The sequence below is a fragment of the Phyllostomus discolor genome, chromosome 6 (assembly GCF_004126475.2).
Source record: "Phyllostomus discolor isolate MPI-MPIP mPhyDis1 chromosome 6, mPhyDis1.pri.v3, whole genome shotgun sequence".
In the NCBI taxonomy this organism is placed as follows: Eukaryota; Metazoa; Chordata; class Mammalia; order Chiroptera; family Phyllostomidae; genus Phyllostomus; species Phyllostomus discolor.
In genome coordinates, this window is record NC_040908.2 from 124,752,466 (window position 1) to 124,772,237 (window position 19,772).

The following is a 19,772-nucleotide window of genomic DNA, read 5'->3' on the forward strand; positions in this document are numbered from 1 at the left end:
TTAGACCCAGATGGAAAAAGGTGGCTTGGGAAGCAGAGACATGGGGAAAGATGAGCTGTCTCCTTTGGGAACTCTGTCAATGGTGCTCCTGCAGGTAGGGAGCTGGGATGTAAAGGATGGAGAGGTTTGAAACTGAGGTAAGAACTTGCCTAGAATCCAGAAGTCAAGGATCTGGTGCATAAGCCTGAAACATAAACACAGATTAAAACTGAGGAAAAGAGAATAAAATTCTGGATCCTTTTTATGATAATGACTCCAATGTTTTGAATACTTTCTGAGTGACCTAAACTATTCAAGTTCTTTATATATATTTTTTCTCATTGAATTATCTCCCTTAGATATGAGTGAGCAACTCTTTGGAATAGAAACTATTATCTCCACTGTGCAGGGGACAAATAGAAAAATGATGGCCAAAGTCACACAATTAAACACCATGATAGCCACATGTCTGATTCCATTGTCTGTGTTATAACTGACTCTTTTCTGCTGGCTTTACTACACCAATGAATGTGACTGTAGGTGTTGTTATCTGAAAGAAAATCCTTGCAGATCAAATTCAGCAAACTGTTAACATTTTTAACCAACAAATATATTTATCTCTAAAGAATTGAAAGAGAGTACAGTGTAAGAAAATTGGTCAACCCAACTTAGCACATCAAGGTTGTAGATGAGATCATGGTAATGAAATCATTCAAATCACAAGCAGACTTGAACCCTAGCTTAGGCATTTGCTATTTGTGTGTCTGATCCATTAAACAAATGCTTACTAACTATCTACTGCTCCACAAACTGCTAGCTACTGTATATACTAATGAATGAGGCCAACAGGGTCCTTGCCTTCACCAAGAGTTCTTCCTAAGTCCATGCTTGTCAAAGAAAACAGACATCTCTAAATGTGCTTATTAGGATAATTTCTAAAATATATTGGCTAGCAAAGAAACAAGAGGCAAAAGAATACATAGAATGCTCCACAAAATAATTTCATAATAATATACAATAAATGAATACAAATAAATAGATCTTTATTATATATTTTTGTATATAATCACATTATCTCTCAAAGGATGCACAAAAAACCAAAAGAGTAAGATATGTATGTACTTGGCAAACAGGAATAAGATGGTATGTTAGAGACTGCTGGTTGTTTACCCAATATCCCCATTCTTTTTCAGTGTTTGAAAAACCATGATTTTATTTGAGTACCCATCTATATTGACAAAATATGGATTCCAAATGTTAGTACATATCATTTGGTATGGAAGACCCGTTAATGTGGGCTAACTAAACAGAGAAATGTAGGTCATTTGCACTCATTCCTTCCTCATGGAACAGACACAGGATCGATGCCTGAATTTCTAGCAACCACTTTAAACTACCAGCAAGTTTGAGGGTGAAATTCGGATTCTTAGCATAATAAACCAGGAAGAGAGATACTGGTGAAGCTTCTTCAGTTTCAACCCTGGATGTGCACTTCTGAAACGTTTTCACATGGAAGGGAAAAAATAATTTGTTTAAGCCATCATTAGTTGGATTTTTTATTATATGCAGTGAGAAGTAATACTAAGTGAACCATGTGTATATATTATCTAATTTTATGTATTTTAATTTAATTTTTGAACACAAAAATAAAATATAGAACAAATAAATGCAGCTTTGAAACTTATATGAAAGCAAATATAATGATCCTGCTATGTGCCATCACAAGGCATTACCATAGGAGCATTACTTTAGATGATATGGATCAAAAGGCTTTAATAAAGAGAAGTATGAATAGATGAGAAAACAAGAGTGGAAGCAGAGAAGCCAGGCAAAAGACTATTACATGGTCCAGGCAAGAGATGGCAGTGGCCTGAACCAACTGGTGGCAGAGGAAATGAATTGAAGTGAACAACGTTTTAGAAGAATAATCAAGTAGATAAACTGATGACTTAGAAATGAGGCATTCAATGTAGAAATCAAATATGATTCTTAGGATTCTGCCTTGGGCAGCTTAGTGAGTATGAGCTTATTTACTATATCACACAGTAAGATTTCTGGGTATTTATGATTTTATACCTGAGGTATGTAATAATAAATTTAATGTGAAATCAGTAAACTTACATAGATTTTTTTAACAATTTTCAATCTTTCACACAGGAGACAAGTATTTAGATTTGAATAGAGTTTGAGTTTTTTCAAGCAACTACAGTGGAGGGAGAGAACAAAGGAGGTTAGATTGTTTACAAGACTGATTAAATGAAGCAGTATAGAATCTAAGCTAGACAAGGAATAAAGTCAGGACAAGAGAGATGAATAATAGTATAGATTGGATTCTGCCAATGGCTTTGTAGTCTTATGTCCAACAATTGTGTCTGTTCTAAGGATAGTTGAAAATTTGAGCCTGAAGTTAGTTAGAAAGTAGGATGTTTCTAATACAAATTTTAGAAGTGGATCAATCACAGGAATTAAATAAGTCAAAAAAGATGGGAGTTTAAACAACACAAGTTAAATCCTGAGAACAGGTTGAACTGAGTATTCAACCATTTCCCATTTTCCCAGCAAGGAAACTCCCACTGCATGCAAATGAAATTCTAATGAAAAATAAATGCATATAAATAAAATAATTAATGAGTATAGGAGGAGATACATATAGTGCAATTACATAAATCAAGAATAAATCTGAGAGGAGTCTGGGAGAGGTTTATGCAAAAAATCATGTTCACCAGAGAAATAATTTGAGATATGAATTTTTTAGTTAGGTAATAATTTATTTAATATCTTTGTCTCATCTGATCCACCACAGATGTCACTGTATGAAAGCTATTTTACATTAGAAAATGGGCAAAAACCTATTCTCCTGACACCTTTTACAAGTGTGTTTGGGATTGGTGTGATTGCAAGCAGTCTGCTTCCTCAATGGAGCTTCCTGTCCCTTTATATTACACGGGAATTAGGCCCATCTGTAATAGATACAATGAGGAGAACAAAGAGATAGCGACACAGTAGGCAAGCTGGACAGGAGCCTTTTCTGCTGGGATCTTCATAACACAGCTCTATTCACTGGTACTGGGAATAATGCACCTGAAAATCAATAGAGCTGTGTGGATATAACCCCAGAACAGACTGATGGCCAAAACTGAAATTTCAAAAAGAATGATACAATCAGGCCAATAAAGAGTGAAAGAACTACTTTGTGATTCTTTTTCCTTCCATCCTTATTTTTTGTTTCTTTGTGAGTTCCTAACTGGTCACCTTTAAATCTGTACTTGAATTAATTGGCTTCTTACATTTGCTTTCTTTTTTTTAATATATTTTATTGAGTATGGTATTACAGTTGTCCCATTTCCCCTCTTCATTCCCCTCTACCCTGCACACCCTCTCCCACCCACATTCCCCTGCTTTAGGTCATGTCCATGTGTCATACGTTCTTTAGCTTCTACATTTCCCATACTATTCTTGCTCTCCCCCTGTCTATTTCCTACCTACCATCTATGCTACTTTTTCTCTGTACCTTTTCCCCCACTCTCCCACTTCCACTCCCCTGATCTCCATTTCTGTGGTTCTGTTCCTGTTCTCGTTGTATGCTTAGTTTGTTCTTGTTTTGTTTTAGGTGTGGTTGTTAATAATTGTGAGTTTGCTGTCATTTTACTATACATGCTTTTTATCTTCTTTTTCTTAGATAAGCGCCTTTAACATTTCATAAAATAAGAGCTTTGTGATGATGAACTCCTTTAACTTGACCTTATCTGAGAGGCACTTTACCTGCATTTCCATTCTAAATGAAAGTTTTGCTGGATAGAGCAATCTTGGATGTAGGTCCTTGCCTTTCGTGACTTAGAATACTTCTTTCCAGCCCCTTCTTGCCTGCAAGATTTCTTTTGAGAAATCAGCTGACAGTCTGATGGGAACTCCTTTGTAGGTTACTGTCTCCTTATTTCTTGCTGCTTCTAGGATTTGCTCCTTCATTTTTACCTTGGCTAATGTAATTATGATGTGCCTTGGTTTGTTTCTCCTTTGGCCCACCTTCTTTGGGACTCTCTGAGCTTCCTGGACCTCCTGGAAATCTGTTTCCTTTGCCAGATTGGGGAAGTTCTCCTTTATTATTTGTTCAAATAAGTTTTCCATTTGTTGCTCTTCCTCTTCCCCTTCTGGTACCCCTATAATTCTGATGTTGGAACATTTAAAGATGTCCTGGAGGTTCCTAAGCCTCTCCTCATTTTTTGGAATTTTTATTTCTTCATTCTTTTCTGTTTGGTTGTTTCTTTCTTCCTTCTGGTCCACTCTATTGATTTGAGTCCCAGTTTTCTTACCATCACTATTGGTTCCCTTTGCATTTTCCTTCATTTCACTTAATGTAGCCTTCATTTTTTCCTCTAATTTGCGACCAAATTCAACGAATTCTGTGAGCATCCTGATCATCAGTGCTTTGAACTGTGCATCTGATAGGTTGTCTATCTCTTAGTCGCTTAGTTGTATCTGCTGTAGAACTTTGATCTGTTCTTCCATTTGGCCTTTTTTTTTTTTTGTCTTGACATGCCTGTTACTTATGAGGGGTGGAGCCTTAGGTGTTCACCAGGGTGGGGCAATCCAGTCACTGTGTTGTGATGCTGTATGTGGGGGCAGGGTCTGAGAGGGAACAATGGTGCTTGCTCCACTCTTCGATGGACTTCAGTCCCTTCTGCCACTCCCCCAAGCAAACTGGGCCTTTCTTGTGCTAATTCCCATGTGGGCGAACTTGTGCACATTCTGGGACCCCGTGGGTCTCTTCAACAAACTCTCCTGAGAGGCTAGGAGTCTCTCCCTGTGCCTCTACTTTCACAGGTGTTTTCAATCAGTTCCCCAAGGCTCTATTTACTGGTGCTGGGACCCCTGGGTGGTGCGCAGTGCCTTGCTTCACAATTGCTTCTTCCTAGTTGCCACCCCATGCCCAGGGACTGCCTGCTGTGGTCTTGCATGCCCAGGATGCTGTATATGTGGGTCCCACCATTCTTTGTGCTCCAACCCCTCTGTGCCCGGCTGCCCAACTCCGCCCCTCCTACCTGTGTGGATGAACATGTCTATTTTAACTCCTTGGTTGTACAACTTCCATACAGTTCAATTTTGTGTCATTTCTGGTTGTTACTCTGTTTCTAAATTGTTGTTGCCCCTATCTTGGTTGTGCAAGGAGGCACAGTGTGTCTCCCTACGCCTCCATCTTGGCCAGAAGTTACATTTGTTTTCTACTCATAAATACTAATGTGCTTTTCTCACCAGTTTAATACTCAACCTTTGAATTCTCACTCTGAACAATGCAGCCTAATCAATAGAAGCTTTTAATTTTTCTTCTGATTATAAAATAATATATCAACATACTATCATGCAAATTATATGATATTATCACTTAAAGTCAAGCAAAATCTCCCTCATCAGAAATAACTGATATACCTGGCTGGCATAGCTCAGTGGATTAAGCTTGGGCTGCAAACCAAAGTATTACAGGTTCAATTCCCAGTTAGGACACATGCCTGGGTTGCAGGCCATGGCCTCCAGCAACTGCACATTGATGTTTCTCTCTGTTTTTCTCCCTCCCTTTCCTCTCTAAAAATAAATAAATAAAATTTTTTTAAAAAAGAAATAACTGATATAGCACTGGCTGGTATAGCTGAGAGGATTGAGTGCCAGCTTTCGAACTAAAGAGTTGTTGGTTGGATTCTCAGTCAGGGTACATGCCTGAGTTGCGGGGCCAGGCCCCTAGTAGCAGGTGTGCCAGAGGCAACCACACACTGGTGTTTCTCTCCCTCTCTTTCTCCCTCCCTTCTTTTCTCTCTAAAATTAAATAAAATCTTTTTTAGCACTTATTTTATTGTTGTAACATTGATATGGGTCAATATTTTTACATAAACATACATACATATAATTTTGATATATATGTAGAAAAACATAGATGAGAAGTGAACAAGAGATTGTTTGTACCAGTTATTTCTTTATTTTTAAAGATAAATAAATAAAATCAGATATCCCACACAGCAATAGTTTTGCCAATACATCTCCTAGTGCAAGGGAAATAAAGAAAAAATAAACAAATGGGACTATATCAAATTAAATAGCATCTGCAAGGCTAAAGATAACATCAGCAAAATGGAAAGAGAACCAACCATGTAGGAAAACATATTTACCAATGGTATCTCGAATAAGTATTTGTTCTCCAAAGTACATAAAGAACTCATATGACTCAACACCAGTAAGACAAACAATCCAATTTAAAAATGGGCAAAGGACCTGAATAGGTACTTCTCCAAGGAGGACATAAAGAGGGCGTATAGGCATATGAAAGGATGCTCAGCATCACTAGCCATCAGAGAGATGCAAATTAAAACCACAATGAGATACCACTTCACACCAGTCAGAATGGCCATCATAAACAGATCAACAAACAACAAGTGTTGGAGAGGATGTGGACAATAGGGAACTCTAGTGCACTATTGGTGGGAATGCAGACTGGAGCAGCCACTCTGGAAAACACTATGGAATTTCCTCAGAAAACTAAAAATGGAACTGCCTTTTGACCCAGAAATTCCACTGCTAGGATTATACCTTCAGAATCCTATCCAAAAGAACCAATCCGAAAGAACCTATGCGCCCCTATGTTAATAGCAGTGTTATTTACAATAGCCAAGTGCTGGAAACAGCCTCGGTGCCCATCAGTAAATGAATAGATCAGAAAACTGTAATATGTTTACACAATGGAATACTACACAGCAGAAAGAAAAAAGAAACTCTTGCCTTTCATGACAGCATGGATGGAACTGAAGAGTATTACGCTGAGTGAAACAAGCCAGGTGGCAGAAGACAAATACTGTATGATCTCACCTATAAGAGGAACCTAATGATCAAAACAACAAGTGAGCAAAATAGAACCAGAAGCATGGAAACAAAGAACAGATTGACAGCAACCAGAGGGGAGGGGGAAGGGTGATAATGGGGGATAAAAGGGGAAGTATCTAGTCAAGGAGCATGCATAAATGACCCATAACATAGATAACAGAGTGGGGATTGACTGTGGAAGCAGGGTATGGGTGGAGTGACAGGGAAAAAATTGTGACAACTGTAATAGAAAAATAAAAAACCCATATACAATAGGAGTATGAGGTGATGAAGGACATTTAGCAGGATCAGGATGTCCATGGGGACCCTCTTCCTGCCACATTTGTCAATAACACAACCAACAGGATGGTGCTGAAGAACAGGATGAGGATGAAGTGGGAGCCACATGTGCTCAGGGCTTTGACTGCAGTCTCCTCAGCCTTGAATCTAAGCACAGTTCTTAGGATGAAGATGTAAGAGAAGATGAGAATGAAATCTGAGCCCAGTAAGGTCCAACCAGCCACAAATTGGTAGATTCTGTTCAGGGTGAAATTGTCACAGGAGAGCCTAGACACAGACAGATTGGCACAGATGCAGTTCTCAATAACATTTTTTCCACAGTAATGCAGCCGGGCAGAGAGAAAGAGGACTGGTGAGAGCAGCAAAGCATTATGAGTGATGGCAGCAAACTGGCTAGTGATGATGGATGAGTATTGTAGTGGGTGGAAGATGGTCATGTAGTAGTTATAGGCCATGACCATGAATGTGCAAGACTCCATGGCAAGAAAACTTTTCATGATGAACATCTGCAGGAAGCAGGCAGAGAAGCTGGTTGACCTGAGGTCAAACCAGAAGATGGCCAGGACCTTGGGGATGACAGTGAAGCAGAGCACAATGTCCAGCAGGGAAAGGAGGCTGAGCAGGTAGCATATGGGCTCATGCAGAGAAGCCTCTAGCAAGCTGGTGATCAGGAGGATGGCACTGGCCCCCACGAGTTTCAGTCATACATTTGCATGAGGTTCCCAACCATGAAAAATATGGGACCCTTTGTATTCAAGCATATGGGACTTCAGAAATTATAGAAGAGCATTTTCTTCCAGGAAGAACCTAGGATTTCTGAATATTCATGCATTCGTGCTGTTACAGGGTGCAGCCAAGAGGGGGGACCCCAAATGGGCATTTGAAATGGGGTCCAGAACTCAAGGTGTCCAGGAGATTGTAAGATGTCTTCACCCCTTCCCCCACAGGTGTGAGTTGGGAGAAGGGGCACACAGAGCAAGAACATGTAGGGCAGCTTTGCAGCTAATCCATGGCATGGTCATTTAACATATCTATAGCCTTTGGCTGGTCACTTAGATATGCTAAATAGCTATGGCCATGCTCTAGGCCAGGGGGATGGAAAGGGACCTCTCCCCCACCCAAGATGTGACTGGGGGGCAGGTCCCCCAAGTTACAGCACCTGTGTGGAAGCTTGGAGAAGATTGGCTCCATGACATGGGATCACACCTGCCCAGACCCACGATGGTGACCAGAAAAACTGGAAAAGACAGCAGATTGAGGGCAAGTGTGGCCAAGTGTAGGAGGAGTTGGAAATGGGGCTGCAGAGGAAGATTGCTGCGGGGATTTAAACCCAGACACAGCAGCCATTGGGGGGGAGAAGCATGTGGTTTTGGCTAAGTGGGGACTCCCGTGGCCCTGGGAGAGAAGACCACGTGCCTTTGCCAGAGTGGGGACCTCCGCAGCTTTAGAAGGGGGAACCACCACTTGGTTTTAGCAGAGATCCTGGCGACTCAGCTGAGGGTGCCAGGAACCCAGGGAGGTCTCCTAGTCAAGATGGAGTACTAACTGGGAATAACCAGAGGACTGCCTGAGCCATGGACTTCTATTTCCTTTCCTGAGATATGGTACTCTGGACTGGGCAAAGGGGAAAGGAAGGACTGTGTCTGTTTGTGGGTGTTTTTAAGGGACTTTAGGATTTTTTTTATGAAGACATTAGGTCACTACTTTAAGTTTGTATAGCATTAAATAAACATTTCCTTTCCTTTTCACAAATCTCTGGCATTGAGAGATGTCTTTCCTCTGGCGGTGGACATAATGGACCTGGGGGCTTCTTTCAGTAATAGTATATTGTCCCAAGGCCCCACCTTGTTTGTTCTGTAACAGTGCTACCTCTCATGGCCTTTTACTTATTTTATCATGGGAGCCAATGTAAGAATACATATCCTTACACTCTTAGCCCTGGAACTCAAAAGGATGCAGCAGATTGGGACCCTGCCCAAGGAGTCAGCTGCCTACATCTAGAAAAAGAACTTGAACTGTTTCCTTGGCTTTGATTAAAAATTCTAAAGGGTTTTATACTCTACAGTCAGTTCCTCACACTGGCCTACTCCCTCCTTCAAGCAGCTGGGAACAGTATCAGTTTGGAATACTGGGATCTGGCTGCTGGATCTCCTAGGAAGATATGGATCTCCATATCTTACCTTATGTTATGGTGCTACTGGGTGCCAGTAGTTGAGATGTAGGGAACAGGATCTGAAACTGACTTAATCTGCTCCATTGTACAGGCCAGCCTCTTAAACATTGCTTTAAAACATCCCAAAATGGCATATTGAACTTTTCCAGAATTTCTTAACAAAGCCCAAATTAAATTCAACTATTTGATAGCTGCACAAATTTGGGCAGCTAATTAACCCTACATAAGCCCAGTCATTCAATAAGTATTTGACAACAAGCATATTTCCAGCACTAGAATAGTCACAGGAATAAAAAGGTGTGTGATGTGGTAACGTTCCCACCCTTATCGAGATTCCATTATGGCAATTGCATTACATTATGGTATCAGTAGCTTCCCATGTTCATAAAATGCAACTAGCTTTCTTAATATGAACTACTCAAGACCTAGCACAAAAAAGAAGTGCCCTGCCCCTCCCCACATTTTCTAACCCCCAAGTAACATTATCAATCTTATCTAAAGTCTGTGAAAGGAGCCTGCATGCTGCCTGTTAAAGAAGAATCTGATTGCTTTCACTTCCACTTCCACAGAGAATGGCTTTTCTCCCTCTCACCACAAGGGCTGCATAATCCAGGTGAAACTTTTCTTTCTCTTGGGCTTGTTTTTCATACAGGAAGAAGGGTCACTAATACAACTGATCAGAAGTTGTTAGGAGCAGTGGGTAGGGTTATGGCATATCAAGAGTGAGAAAAATGTTCCAATCTATCTGTTTCACTTCCTGTGTGGAGGGTCTGTAAGAACACCAGTGAAGTTTCTTTTGCTTTGTTTTCAAATATCATAAACTCACCTGCCCAAAATCTCTTTCCTAGAGAGAAACTTGGAGGCCTCTATTCTCTCTTTTGCATTTTACATTCTACTAGGCCTTTGCTTTGGGGGATCCTGCAATCCTCCCTGCATATGATGGGGTATTCGTACTTAGAGCCAAATTTTCAAATCAAATCTCACCATATCTAGCTGGGTTTCAGGTAGGGCTGTATTATAAAACTTAAAATTTAAGGGATGAAATTGAGGCCCTTCTCTGTGTCCTCCAGTCCCATCTAATTTTCCAATCATGATTTACCAGAGAGCTGTGCCTATGAGATGTATTAGGTTTTTACCATTATTACTTTGATCCCTCTTTAGTTCTTTGTGGATATTCTCTACTGCCAGGAATGCAAAAGGAATAAAGAGTGAGAAATTTGCACTCCTACCCTTTGCAACAGCAGGGATGGAACTGGAAAGCATTATGCTGAGTGAAATAATCCAGGCGGTGAAAGACAAATACCATATGATCTCACCTTTAACAGGAACCTAAACAATAAAACAAACAAACAAGCAAAATATAACCAAAGACACTGAAATAGAGAACAGGTTGACAATAACCAGAGCAGAGAGGGGAGGGAATTTCAGGGGAAAGGGAGAATGGTTTACAGGAACAAGTATAAAGGATATAAGGACAAAAACTAAGGAGGGTGGAAATGGAAGGGAGGTGGGGAACACTTTGGGGGGTGGGCTGGGATGGGAGTAAAAAACAGAAAACTATACTTGAACAACAATTAAAATAAAAAAATTAAAAAAGATATATGCACATGGGAATGAAAAAAAAAGAAATTTGCACTTTCTATCTCCAACAGCACTCTTGAGCATCAGCTCAAAGAAACACCCTGTCTCTGTCGAGTGAGAAGCATCTAAGATTGATCTGTCCTCCTACCCAAAGGATAAAATCCCACTAAAATTAGTAAAAGTAAAAAGGGAGCATTCACTTGCAGAGGTATCAAGTTTGCATACTAATTGAATTCAGTATCATAAATAATTAGTGTGGATGTTCATTGCCTTGGAGAGTAAATCAGACATGTGGTATTGAGAAGTAAATAAAATGCGTAAGACTCCTGACTTCCTGAAGCCTACAGTCTAGCATGGGAGATATATACAATGTAAGTAATATCACAAAAGTTAAAATTGTAATAATTCTGATTCAAGATGTTGGATTGAAAAATTCTTCTCTCTCCCTCTCTCTCTCCCTCCCTTCCTGTTTATCTCTCTAAAAGTTACTATTTTTCAAACACTTCAAAACTCATTTATCTAATAACTGGAAGTTTATGCCTTTTGACCACATTCACACGTTTTGCCCTCACCTCACCTCTTGCAACCATCAGTTTGTTGTTCATTTGTATGAGTTCAGTTTTTTTTAATTCCACATATAAGTAATAACATGCAGTATTTGCCTTTCTCTGCCTGACTTATTTCACTTAGAAAAATACCCTTAAGGTCCATCCATGTTGTCATAAATGGCAGGATTTCCTTCTTTTCAATTGATCAACAATATTATATATATATAATTTATTATATATAATTATATTATATATATATGTATAATTTTCTTCTTTCTATTGTTGTTCAAGTACATTTCTCTCCATTTTCACCCCTCCAAAGCCCCCCACCCCACCCATCCCTACCTCCCACCCTCAACCTACCCACTTTGGCTTTGTCCATGTATCCTTTATAGATGTTCCTTGATGGACCTTCCTGTATTTTCCCCCATTATCCCTCTCTCCCCTCCCCTCTGGTTACTGTCAGTTTGTTTTTTATTTGTGTCTGTGGTTATATTTTGCTTGCTTCTTTGTTTTGTTAATTAGGTTCCACTTATAGGTGAGATCATATGGTATTTGTCTTTCACCACCTGGCTTATTTCACTTAGCATAATACTTTCCAGTTCCATCCATACTGTTGCCAAGGGTAGGAGCTCCTTCTTTCTTTCTGCTGTGTAGTATTCCATTGTGTAAATGTACCACAGTTTTATGATCCATTCATTTACTGACAGGCACTTAGGTTGCTTCCAGCACTTGGCTGTTGTAAATTATGCAGCTATGAACATTGGTTCATAGGTTCTTTTGAATTGTTTCAGGATTTTTAGCATATAATCCCAACAGTGGAATTGCTGGGTCAAAAGGCAGTTCTACTTTTAGTTTGCTGAGGAAATTCCGTACTGTTTTCCATAGTGGTTGTACCAGTCTGCAATCCCACCAACAATGTCCTAGGGTTCTCTTTTCTCCACAGCCTTCCCAGCACTTATTGTTTATTGATTTGTTAATGATGGCTATTCTGACCAGTGTGAAGTGGTGTCTCATTGTGCTTTTAATTTGCATTTCTCTGATGGCTAGTGATGCTGAGCAAACTTTCACACATCTCTGGGCCCTCTTTATGTTCTCCTTGGAGAAGTACCTGTTCAGGTCCTTTACCCATTTTTTAATTGAATTGTTTGTCTTTCCAGAGTAGAGTCATGTGAGTTCCTTATATATTTTGGAGATTGAACTCTTGTCTGAGGTATCATTGGCAAATATATTTTCCCATATAGTTGGTTCCCTTTTCATTTTACTGCTGTTTTCCTTAGCCATGCAGAAGCTTTTTATTTTGATGAGGCCCTGATGAGTACTCCAGCCCACAAAGTCAGTGTGTTGTGGCTGCGAGAGACAAATTCACATGGACTACAGAAGTCCTGTGGAAAAAAAAGGATGGCATGGCTGTTCTCTAAGTGAGGAGAGGGCACTGACCCCTGCCTGGACAAGCTTTCATTGTGTTTCTGGGCATATTACATCAAGGATGGTCCTCATTTACTATGCACAGGTTTGCTGTAGGTAATTACCTTTTACAGATAACAAAGGAAAGAGTGTTGCTAATTACTTCAAATAGAAGGATGTTACAGATCAAGGGGAAAAGTGGTTGGACTGGTTACACTCCACACTTGGGAGGTTTAGCCCAGATTCTAGGAAGTTACTTTAGAGATATGCAGTAAACATTTTCTGCCTCAATTCAGGGTGAGGGAGTTTTAGCAAAAGCAAGTCTCATAGCAGCCTAGGTACAATGCAGGCCTGATTCCCCACGGGAGAACCTATCAATGCGCATAGGTCCTGTGTGCTGGTCCCCTATAAGGTCCCATTTGTTTATTCTTTTCTTTATGTCCCTTGCTTTACGGGACATATCGATGAAAATACTGCTGTGTGGAATACCTGAGAGTTCCCTATGTATATTCTCCTCTAGGACTTTTATGGTGTTGGGCTTACATTTAAGTCTTTTATCCACCTTGAATTTATTTTTGTGTATGGTGTAAGTTGGTGATCAACTTTTATTTTTTCACATGTAGCTGTCCAGATCTCCCAGCACCATTTGTTGAAGAAGCTACTTTTACTCCATTTTATGCTTCTGCCCCCTTTGTCGAATATTAAGTGACCATGGAGACTTGGGTTTATTTCTTGGCTCTCTATTCTGTTCCATTAGTTTATGTGCCTGTTCTTATGCCAGTACCATACTGTTTTGATTACAGTGGCCTTGTAATATAGTTTTATATCAGGTATTGTGATCCCTCCTATTTTGTTTTTCTTTCTCAAAATTGCTGCAGCTATTTGGGGTCATTTATGGTTCCATGTAAATTTTTGAAGTGTTTGTTTTATGTCTGTGAAATATGTCATTGGTATTTTAATAGGGATTGCGATGAATCTATAAATTGCTTTGGTAATATGGACATGATGAATTCTTCCAATCCATTAACACAGTATATGCTACCATTTATTTGTGTCTTCCTTAATTTCTTTCTTTCGTGTTGTGTAGTTTTCTGAGTACCGGTCTTTTACCTCCTTGGTTAGGTTTATTCCTATGTACTTTGTTTTTCTTGTTATAGCAAATGGAATTTTTTTCCTGATTTCTGATTCTGATATTTTGTTGTTGGTGTATAAAAATTATTTCTGAATATTGACTTTGAATCCTGCTGTTTTGCCAAATTCACTTATTAGGTCAAGTAGTTTTTTGGTGGAGTCTATAGGGTTTTCTATGTATACTATCATATCACCTGCAAACAGTGACATTTTCTTTATCAATCATTTGTCGATAAACATTTAGGTTATTTCCATATCATGCCTATTGTGAACCACGTTGCAATGAACATGGGGGAGCAGATATCTCTTCTGGATACTGATCTTGTTTTGTTTTGTTTTTTGTATGTATACCTAGAAGCAGGATTGCTAGATTATATGCTAGTTCTAATTCTTCATGTTTTTCATGTTTTAAGGAACTTCCATACTGTTCACCATAATGACTGCACCAATTTACGTTCCTACTAACAGTGCACGAGGGTTGCCTTTCTGTACATTCTTATCAACCAACACTTACCTTTTCTCTTCTTGAGGACAGCCATTCTAACAGGTGTGAGGCATGATACCTCATTGTAATTTTGAGTTGTAATTTCCTAATAATTTGTGATTTTGAGCATCTTTTCATGGACAGATGGAGGAGGGGAGGGCAAAGGCAGAGGTGGAGGTAGGGCAAGGGGGGGAATGGGGACATCTGTAATAGTGTAAACAATAAAAATAAAGTAAAAAATGAAGGAGATGCCTTTGTGTCTTCAAACCTTGTCATTGCAGTGGGACCAAACAGAGAGAACTGGCATCAATTCCAAAGAAGGGTCTTTCAGGTTAGAAATAGAGAGAAAGCATGGAAAGCCAGCTCCACAGACCCACAAAACATACTGCAGCATCTCTGGCTCCAAACATAAAAGCTTCTCTTTTTTTAGCAAAAGAGAGGAAACCCAGCACACCTCTTCATTTTCTTCAACAGACTGTAGGGAATTCTGCCTGTCAGCAAATTCCTGCACAGTGACCTACAGAGCCCTGCAATCTGAGCACAGAATCTATGACTTTCACAGCTTCTGTGGAAACTTACCCCAACAACGCAAACCAATGAATTCTTATATATGAACAAATAGAAAAGAATCCAAATCTATGACTATCTGAGGAAAATTAGAATGAAAAGGGAAGGCATTGCTAAACAAGCAGAAAAGCTAATCTATTGGAAAGAATGGTGCATGGAGGAAAAAGGGACATTTGTACAATATATAATAATATTTTTAAATGGCTTTTTTAGCAAACCTTTGAGGTGGTAGAAGCATAAAGAAATCTCAGTCAGCAGAAAGGAAAAGGTTAATCCAAAGAGCCAAAACTAACATTTAGTTCAATGACAAAACAGTATAAATATTTAAATCTTTTCATAATATTGATAAATGTTTAGCATGTGTGAGCAAGGAAAACAGAAAAGGCACAAATAAACACAAACATAATGAAATATGAGATACACAACAGCCATAGTAGAAAATAAAACAATAAGAAAACGATACAAACATTTTGATAGTAAATTTGAATGAGAGTAAAATAAAGAGATTTTTAGACAAACACTATAAACTTTTTCCAAAGAAAATTTTATTTTTTCCACATTTGCATGACCACTTTAATAAATTGCATTTTCTTATGTATTTTGTGATACATATTAGAGCTAACATCGGATATCTCTGCTATGACTCTCTTATTCCCAGTTTTTCAGGATTAAAAAATTAAATGGCAGAAATAGAAGCAGAATTTTTTATTTTAATAAAGAATAAGCACAAAGTTTTGAGAGAGAATTAGAATAGTGAATCATTACTGGTGAATGATTTCTGTGACTTAATTTCTTGGATTCATAATTGAAATAATTATCAGCTTTGCTTTAATAAGTTTAAATGCAAATAATTAAAATATAGTTAATTAGAGTGTTTAAGTGGTGAATGAAGAACTGTGCTAAAGACGGGCAAAATGACTAAAAAGACACTGTCAGTAATTAAGTGTTAATCAAGTGAGCATTTGTTACATGGAGAAGAGACATGTTTTGAGAATTGATTTCTACTTCTTCTCATATATTTAGAGTTTAAAGGTTATACTTGTCAAAATTAAATTTTGAAAACAATCAAAAGATTCTATTTCAATATTAAAACATTATTTGGAAAGGGGCATGAAAATCCATTTATTCATTCAATAAATATTAGTAGAATATCTTTTCAGGTAATTGGAACTTGTTTAGTGTGATTGATGCTGTGGAGATACATTTTATACTGATTTACACACACACACATTTGAGATACTAGAAAACAAGACCCTCGATGCTTTCCCTGAAATGGTGTTTAAATCTAATCTGGGGAAGATTCAGTCTCCTTGCCCTGTCTTTATTGTTCATGGGTCGGCAGGGGGCGTGTACTTAGAGAAGGATACAATTGGGCATAACCTCACAAGACAGTGAGAAAGAGGGTTGAATAGGAGTATAATCACTACAGGAGACCATTAACATTTTTTGAGGGCCATAATCAACACTTAAATATGGGGAGTCTATCCCTAAAGAAAATTTTTTTAAAACATCTTCAGGCAGAGTATACATTCCACGTGGAAGATCTGAGATGATAAACATATACTTATTAGGCTATAAGGTTACTCAGCTGCAACAAAGATTTCCAAAAATACAAGGGTTGGGCAAAAGTAGGTTTACAGTTGTATGATAAAAAGACACTCAGATTATGATTATAAAAATATTACAAGAATAAACTCTGTTTTTTGTGTACTCAAAGCTGTAAACCTACTTTTGCCACACTTGTATAGTGTTTTAAACCAGATACAAATTTACTTCTGTCTCAGGTTAAGTTAGGATTGGTGGCCTAGACAGTCTTGGGAATTCAGGTTCTTCTGTAGTGTTGCTCTGCCATCTGCAGCTCATGGTTTCATCTCATGATCAAAGGCAGCTGCTTCAGATCCCACCATTCTATTCACATTCCAAGATTCAGCAAGTGGTATTAATGGAAAGAGAGAACAAACTGCTTCTTTTTATAAACTACCCAAACTAAGTACCCCTAGACTCAAGAAAGTTGCTTTCCAATGGATGCAATACACCATTGCCTGCGCTTCCTTCCCCAGGACAGCTTACCAGAGTTTAAGTCCTCGACCTAGAACAAAAGTGGTGACAAGGTATAATTCCTCCTGCAATAAGAACAGCCACCTTCACACCACTCCTTCCTATTTCATCCACAGGTGCCAAACAAATTAAAGACTTGAGACTCAGTCTCTGTAACAGAAAACTCTATTCGAAGTACAATTTACAAAGAAAAGAGAAATTGAAAATGCTAGCCATCCACTCCAATCCTCCTACAACTAACAAATCCCAGAATGGGATCCTCTCCTCATTTGAGCATCTTACCTAAAGGTAGCAGTGGCTTGACTTTTTCAGGACTGAACAAATGTGTTCTTTTTAAGGCACACAAAAGAGTGAAGCAAAATCTTAGGATAACATCCAAATAAGAGGAAGCGATACACCAATTGTGACGATACTCTTGTAACTTTTAACCTACTTCTTGTTAGCAGAAATGGGAGGTCTAATTGACTTTATTCCATAACCACATTTTGAAAAGAGAAATTCACTTTTGAAGTAGCATAACTACTTCCATATTTATTAATAAAGCCATGTTTACCAACACCAGACTCTAACACATTTTATAGTTATTAGATTATCATAATTACATGGTTACTTTTACTTTGTTAAGTTAATATTTACAAAGCACACATATACTCAGCATTTGGTGTTATTCAATTCTCTTTATTCTAAGAAAAAATAAATAAGTTAAAATACAATGAATTAAAAATACAGACCTATTTTACTTTTTAAAAATGAGGGATTATAACATATTATTCCTAGAACCTATTCTAGTACCTGCCCCACTTAAGTTCCTTTTAAATAAATGAGCAACAGCCACACTTCAATGAAAGGTGTTTTCTCATATTGTGGATATTGCTAGTGTTTTTAAAGAGACATTCATTACACAGGATTCCAGTGACTTAGAGCTCACAGCAATTTGAGGGTTTGAGGACACTGCAAAACTAAAACCACACAAAGGTTGGGAATTCCCATTCTCATTCTGGATGGTGTTGCACAGTCATTAAATAAAGGCAGAAAATGGCATACCCAGAGTCAATTTATCTATCCACAAATTTATCCATCACAAAGAGCATGGAAATGTTGGGATCAGAACAAAACAATGAATGTGGAAAGTATTCACACATCCAGCTATCCAGGTACATCCCAAATGGCTATGGAATGAAGTGCCCATGACTACTTTGCCATGAGATTAGTAGGACTAGAAGGCCTTCTCAATGTGGGATGGCCTCTATCCATATAACCTAGAAGGCCATGGCAGTGTTTTTATCAGGAGCTTCTGAAACAATACCTGGAATGTATTAATATCTACCCTTTTATGTACAACACCTTGGTTACTCGCTGGCGGATCTGCACAGTCTTCACACCATAGACAATTGGATTGAGTGCAGGGGGCAAAAGGAGGTAGAGTGTAGCCAGAAGAACATGGATGTGATGGGGTACATGGTGGCCAAAACGGTGAGTGAGAAAGGAAAATATTCCAGGAACATAGAAGACCAGGATGACACAAATATGAGACCCACATGTGCTAAAGGCCTTTAATCGGGCCTCACGCCCTGGTACCTTCAGCACTGCCTGGAGGATGAGGGCATAGGAAATACCAATGGCAAGGACATCTAGTCCAACCACAAGCAGTGCCACTGCCAACCCATACATTTGGTTCACTGTGGTTTCTGAGCAAGCAAGTTTTATCACAGCCATATGTTCACAATATGCATGACCTATGACAGTGGCCTGACAGAAGATAAGTCTCCCCAGTAGGATAGGGAAGGGGAGCAGGAGGACCAATCCTCGCAGCAGCACTGCCACTCCAATGCGTCCTATGATCCCTGGATATAAGATGGTGGAATGGTGCAGAGGGTGACATATGGCTACATAGCGATCCAGAGCCATAGCCACAAGTACACCTGACTCCATGGAAGAGAATGCATGGATGAAGAACATCTGGATCAGGCAGAAAGTATACCCAATCTCATGGGCATCAACCAGGAGCACTGAAAGCATTTTGGGTGCCGTAGAGGAGGCCAGGACCAGGTCAATGCCAGATAGCATAGCCAGAAAGAGGTACATAGGCTGGTGCAAGGATGGGTCAGTCCAGATGATAAAAAGGATGGTGACATTGCCCACTAGAGCAAAGAGGTAAAGGGCACACATTGGCAATGCTATCCAGTGCTGGCTTTCCTCTAAACCAGGGATGCCGATTAGGAAAAAAGAAGGATGGAGGAGACTCCGGCTGGAATTGCTAAGGGCCATCATGGATGACTCAGAGAAGAATGAGAAAAAAGTAATCAAAATCATGATTTTTCCATTCCTGATGGCTTAACACCTTGTCCAGGCCTGGCTGCCATCTTCATGAAAAGAAAGAGGCTTAAACTGCAACACAAGGGAGTAAAGGAAATAAAGATACAAAAAGAAAATTTCCTTTTCTTTTTTTAAGTACATTTTATTGATTATGCCATTACAGTTATCCTATCTTTTTCTCCCTTTTCCCCTCTTCCTGAACCCCTCTCCCTCCAGCATTCCCCCCTTAGTTCATATCCATGGGTCATACTTGTAAGTTCTTTGTCTTCTCCATTTCCTACACTATTCTCAAACTCCCCTATTTTGTGCCTACCAGTTATGCTTCTTACTCCCTGTACCATTTTCCCCACACTCCCTCCTCCCCCTACCAGTTGATAACCCTCCA

General features: G+C 39.1%; 2 protein-coding genes across 2 annotated transcripts; both read right to left on the minus strand.

The window, feature by feature from the left end:
* LOC114498929 (olfactory receptor 56A1-like) lies at window positions 1-7,823 on the minus strand (the record flags this gene model as incomplete). The annotated part of the gene is given in 3 exon segments (XM_028514927.1): window positions 1-184; window positions 7,094-7,157; window positions 7,160-7,823. Coding segments are annotated over 3 exon segments (912 nt in total), but the record flags the coding sequence as incomplete, so codon positions are not given.
* Window positions 7,824-17,827: 10,004 nt separating this feature from the next.
* LOC114498930 (olfactory receptor 52L1-like) lies at window positions 17,828-19,468 on the minus strand. The gene has a single exon (XM_028514929.2). The coding sequence runs from the start codon at window positions 19,382-19,384 to the stop codon at window positions 18,395-18,397; it is 990 nt and encodes a 329-aa protein (XP_028370730.1). The 5' UTR covers window positions 19,385-19,468; the 3' UTR covers window positions 17,828-18,394.
* Between the last annotated feature and the right edge of the window lie 304 nt (window positions 19,469-19,772).